Genomic DNA, 6,000 nt, shown 5'->3' with positions numbered 1-6,000 from the left:
TATACCTAGACGACATGCTTGTTAAGAGCAAACTCCCACAAGATCATGCACATGATCTCAGGGAAATCTTCGCACAAATGAGAAAATATAACATGAAGATCAATCCCGCAAAATGTGCCTTCTGAGTAACCTCAGGAAAATTCTTGGGCTACCTGGTCACCAAACGAGGAATCGAGGTTGACCCCGAGAAGGTACGGGACATATTGGAAATGCCTTCCCCAGCCACGGTCAAGGATGTACAAAGACTGAATGGCCGGTTGGAAGCCTTGGGAAGATTCATCGCCCGATCCTCTGACAAATGCAAAGACTTTTTCAACACCTTAACGAAGGGTGAAAAGTTTTCTTGGACTAGTGTTTGTGAGGAAGCCTTTCAAAAAATTAAGGAACATCTGGAAACCTTGCCATTCCTCCAAAAGCCTAACCTAAGTGAAAACCTCTACATCTACCTATCGTCAACCAATACTTCGATTAGTGCAGTGCTCACTCACATAGATGCAGATGCGGAACAACCAATTTATTTCATCAGCAAAACTTTGACGTCAGCTGAGAAAAACTATTCACATATCGAGAAGATAGTGCTATCTCTGGTCTACGCAACACAGAAGCTGCGCACTTATTTTCATGCGCACACTGTAATAGTCATCACTAAAGCCCCCATAGAGTCCGTGTTAGACCATGCCGATAAAGCAGGTAGAATCTCCAAATGGGGGGTCAAAATCAAACAATTCGGTGTCAAATACCAAGCCCAGAAAGCAATTAAGACCCAGGCGGTCGCAGATTTCTTAGCGGATTTCCCGATGGACGATACTGATAAGATTGAAGAAATCCCGGGGATGGAAGATGAGTTAGAGGATCCTCCCGAACTACTTTTCTCCGAAGACCCCAACCGATGGGAAGTCTTCGTTGATGGGTCGTGTAACTCGGATGGATCAGGTATCGGAATGGTTTTTACAACCCCCAACGGCCGAAGGATCGTCTATAGCTTAAGGATCGAATTCTCTGTCACTAATAATATAATCGAATACGAGGCATTAATACATGACCTCCGAGTAATCATCGCGTTGGGCATCCAAATGTGCGTCTCACAGGCGATTCACAACTCATTATCCGGCAGATAGGTGGAACGTACCAAGCCTCGGATCCATGTTTGCAGCGATACCTTCAACTCGCTAATCACTATATTGAGCAGATACCAAACATCACGTTCCGCCACTTAAATCGAATCAACAACAGATATGTTGATGCCGTAGCATTCATAGCTTCTATGACAGTTAGCCCTGAAGCTACCAATGTCAGAACTGAAATGGTTCTACTCCCCCTCATCCCATTGGAAGGAAACATGAACATCCTCGCTGTCGATTCAGTAGCCCAGGAGGAAAGACTGCCAGAGGATGACTGGAGGACGCCCATCATCATGTATCTAACTAACGGATACCTCCCCAGCGATCAATTAATCGCAAACAAGATAATATCAAGGTCTGGGAACTACCAACTCCGGGATGGCGTGTTATACAAACAATCTTACCTTGGGCATCTCCTCAGATGTCTCTCATTTGCGGAAGAACAAACCATACTAAAAGAAATAGAATATGGTTACGCAGGAAACCATAGTGGAGGACGATCCCTCGCTCATAAAGCAAGACTACAGGGGTATTTTTGGCCTCGCATGAACGAGGACTCGAAACAAATGGCAAAAATTTGCATAGAGTGCCAAAAATTTGGAAAAAGAAGACATGCACCTTCAATGGACTTAAAGTCCGTCCTAAGTCCTTGGCCATTCGCCAAATGGGGGGTGGATATTGTCGGACCCCTAAGAGTCGGTACTGGACAAAGGAAGTATTTAATCATGGCCACAGACTACTTCACTAAATGGGTGAAGGCCTCGGCTTTAAGACACATAAGAGACCATGATGTCTTTAAATTTCTCTTCGAGCATATTATATGCCGCTTCGGTATTCTGGCCGCCATTGTATCTGATAATGGGGCGCAAATCTGAGGGAAAAACATCGATATTCTCTTCAATTTCTTCAAGATCAGAAAAACAAATCTACGCCAATCTATCCTGAGATAAATGGCTAGGCAGAGGCCACAAACAAAACTATCGCCGACATCCTCAAGAAGAAACTTGACGGATTCAGAGCTAGTTGGTGTGAACAACTACACAACGTCCTATGGGACTATCGAACCACTAAAAGGGAAGCCACGGGAATGTATCCCTTCTCCCTCACGTATGGCACAGAGGCAATCATGCCAACAGAAGCCATGATCCCCACAATGAAGACCGAGGCATGGGATAAAAATCTGACCTCGGATATGATACTCTCTAAACTGGACGATTTGGAAGAAAACAGAGAAATTGCTCTCCAAAAAATATAATATTATCACATAAAATTGGCTCGGAAATACAACAAACGTGTTCACCAGAGACAATTCAGTCCAGGTGATAAAGTCTGGCGCGAGATTCCGCCCTACCAATGCGAGTCAGGCAAATTTGCACCCGTATGGGAAGGCCCACTAACAGTCCTCGCTAAGGCAGGGGGTGGAGCATACAGATTGCTCAAATCCAATGGCGAAGAACTTGAATGCCCATGGAACATCAAATACCTAAAAGCTTACAACGCTTAGGAAAACCGTCCAACGGTCCTAGAATGGGGCACGATCCCTACTTGTATACATGTCATAGAACCTTCCTAGAATGTACTCATAGCTTAGAAAGCTCTCTTTTGACAAATAATAAAACTGCTCCTTTTGTGTTAATTTTGCTTTTTTTTGCTTTGTTTATTTGGTTTACTTTTATTATTTTTTGTTTTGTTTTCCCTTCTTGTTTTTTGTTAAGTACTACATCCCATACTTGCATATTACAAAATCCCATACACCACTATGGCACAGTGCTAGCCACACCTTCCATTCTACACAGAATGATGCAGGTACATTACCTAAGCTACCCGACACAGACACAGACCTAAGGTAATGCTATCACGATCACGAAATCGGGTGATGTCCTCTACAACACCATATGGGGGAAATCTAGTTCCAAAAAAAAAAAAAAGAATTGAGACAGCGCGAAGGAAAAGATCCTATGTATAAACTTCCAATACTATAAGCGGTGCCTTATCCAAACACATGAACTGATCACTCCTTGTCTTTGACATCCATGATCGGATTAATATTACATATGGCCACTCCTCCGAGCCACACAACTCGCACAAAACAATCAAATAAACAAACTCTGAACAGTACAGAGCTACAAATTACACGATGCCTTCGGACAAGAGCATCACGCTCGCGCCTCACTTGGAGCAACAGGTTACTCACCTACTTGTTCCTCGTCCGAGGAATCATCGATGAGCAGGAGCACAACCAACCCTTCTCTTCACACCCTGGACTGGAGAAAGCCACCAATCGATTTCCAACCGCTTTAAACATATGAAAAGCCTCCGATGCTACGCCATAAAACAGGGGAAAGGTATATATATATACGTCTGAAAACAGAAATAGTATTTTATACCCTAGCACCTCCGCACAACATACAGTGTTCTCAAGGCCAATCGTAAGAAGAAACACAACACACGAAGTGTTTCGAAGCTTCCCCGTAGAAGGAAAATCAGTGATAAATACGAGATCCCATAACAGGAGGTGCAGTCACTTGAAGAACAGACGAGACTAAAGATGTCATGCAAAAAAATAGGTCTCTCCGAGAAGGCATTGGTCATGATCAAGAACATGACCAAGAAAAAACGAAGCAATACATGAATGAGAGGACATACCATCATGGTAAAAATACATGAATAACTACCTTGTTCCCATGGAGGACGAGGAGGAAAAAATTTAGCATATATCGGAGAAAAGAACGAAGGAGACCAGACCCTCATCACAAAAAGACCCTTCTTAAATAGAAGAGAAAATCTTTGGAAAACTAACTAGATTTCCAAAACCCAAGAAGGTCAAAGGCACGTCAAGATAGACGATAAGAATTCCGGAGGAAAAGTACAAAAGAAAAGACATCATGTTCCCGAAAAATCTGAGAGAACCAATAGATATCTTAAAACGGGCTGACAGGTACACGTGTCGAAAAAGGTGGAACAGTTACACAGTTTTCTTCCCATCATGCCATAGGCAAGTTGCAAAGAAAAGGAGCAAAATGTGTGGGTAAAATACCCTTTGGCCACATGTCGACATCCCAAAGGATGAATATATGATGAGATGATGAGGTTGGAGCACCGAATCATTCGATGAAAGAAGGATTTGTCTTAGTCGAGGCAACTGTACAAGCTCCACATGAATGACGCGTGTATGTAAAGGTCTAATATGCTCAGACGGACAAGTCTAAAAAGCAAGACCACATTTAATGAAGGATAAAAACAGGACTTGGGTAGTTGGGCATCGTGACGGAAGACTCAGACGATCTATACTACGACCCAGAGGCGATGGAACACGAGGTTCTACACAGAAGAGCAACACGATCCAAGGGAGAGCAAGACAACTCGGAGGGAGGACCAAGTATGTCATCGCGAGGGACGATATAGAACGAGTCCGAGGGATACAGGACGATGGATGACATCTCACCCATCTCGGACGATCAAGCGACTACGAGTTTATTCTGTCTATAAATACCAATCCATGTACCAGGAGGTAGACAACTTATGTAATCTTAGATGGTTTTCTACAGAGTATTCCTGAGAGATACTTAGATAGAGAGAAAGTGAGAAATCTAGAAGAGATCTGTAACACTTTCAAGGGTAAGACCTTATAATCAATAAGAAACATCTTCTTCTCCGTGGACGTAGCTCTTCATGGACGAACCACGTTATATGCTTGTGTCAATATTTAAATTTCATGTTATTTACATCTTTTTCATGATGAATCTTGTATGTTTAAGTAGTTTTTAGCCTTTAATCTTACTTGGGTGTAGTAGTCAGAAAATATGCAGCTACAACCACCTCGCCACGCCATGCCATACCGGCCTTCCCTATGCGGCTACCAAAACGAAGGCCTGCAATAATAAACGACTACTTTTTCATCTAAGGTGCAGATCTTAGCCGTCGAAGGTTACCAGCTAACGCATGGCAACCTTTGGCCCTAGTTTGGTCGCGCCTAAACAAAGCCAAAACCCTAACTTTTTGCCGCGCCTAAACTAGGCCATATTAAAGTCATATTGATCATGCTTTCATTCCACTGGATACCAAATGAAGGGTTGCATTAATCAACGGCTACCTTTCCTCTTAAGATGCAAAATATCGACTGTCGAAGGTCACCACCGAACCGGCAAGTCTCCCAAGATCAAGTTGTCAGACAACAACAACAACGTGTTGCATGTTTTCCATGAAAACAATCGAGGCATCAACGCATGTCACAAACTGGGGGATGCTCATTGGGTATTGTTTTGGCGGTTTACAGCGTGCGGCGTACACTACGCCCGTTATAAGAAAGTGTCATAAGGATGAGGAGGTTAGTAAATACAGGGAGTAATGGTGAAACGCTTTCTTTTATAGAACATCAATCCCAGGCGTTACCGGTTACTACCTCCTCCCATTTACTCACCCTTTTTCCATTTCTTAATGAGACCAGAGTATGTTTCACTTTGACTTGTATAAAAAGGCATTACCTATTTCCACTGAACAAAAAGTTCAGGTCAGGAGCATACAACACTCAGAAAACATTTGCTAGCTTTCCATCTGTTAGCTTCCCACTTTCTGATACAAGTCGTAGAAAACAACTACTCTTCCAGAATCAACTATGCTGGTCTCAACACTTTCTTCGCTTCCCTCCCCAAAACCAACCCTTCTCCTTCACTTTGTGATCGAAGCAAGTCTGGAACGGCTATTTCTTGGTTTTGGCCGTATTTGTATAGATTGATCTCTCGAATCTAAAGTACTCCCTTGCAGTACATTGTTTAGGGTTTAAATTCGTTTTTCACCCACACACCCGAAATTACCAAAATCAGCAGAAACCGTTTTCACCCTCAAACAATAGGATATGCTCCTTCATTTATACCTACTT

General features: G+C 42.9%; 1 protein-coding gene across 1 annotated transcript; it reads left to right on the top strand.

The window, feature by feature from the left end:
• Positions 1 to 209: 209 nt before the first annotated feature.
• LOC113273423 lies at positions 210 to 1,996 on the top strand. Its single transcript, XM_026523145.1, has 2 exons — positions 210 to 933; positions 1,089 to 1,996. The coding sequence occupies exons 1-2, from the start codon at positions 210 to 212 to the stop codon at positions 1,994 to 1,996; spliced, it is 1,632 nt and encodes a 543-aa protein (XP_026378930.1).
• Positions 1,997 to 6,000: the final 4,004 nt, after the last annotated feature.

Source organism: Papaver somniferum, chromosome 1 (assembly GCF_003573695.1).
Source record: "Papaver somniferum cultivar HN1 chromosome 1, ASM357369v1, whole genome shotgun sequence".
Classification (NCBI taxonomy): Eukaryota; Viridiplantae; Streptophyta; class Magnoliopsida; order Ranunculales; family Papaveraceae; genus Papaver; species Papaver somniferum.
This window is presented reverse-complemented; position numbering and strand designations above follow the sequence as displayed.

Excerpts from the sequence above, each read along its gene's own strand:
- LOC113273423 (XM_026523145.1), top strand. The coding sequence starts at position 210 with ATGCCTTCCCCAGCCACGGTCAAGGATGTACAAAGACTGAATGGCCGG. Across the intron at positions 934-1,088 it reads GTGTAACTCGGATGGATCAG|GCGATTCACAACTCATTATC; the intron begins GTATCGGAATGG and ends TGCGTCTCACAG.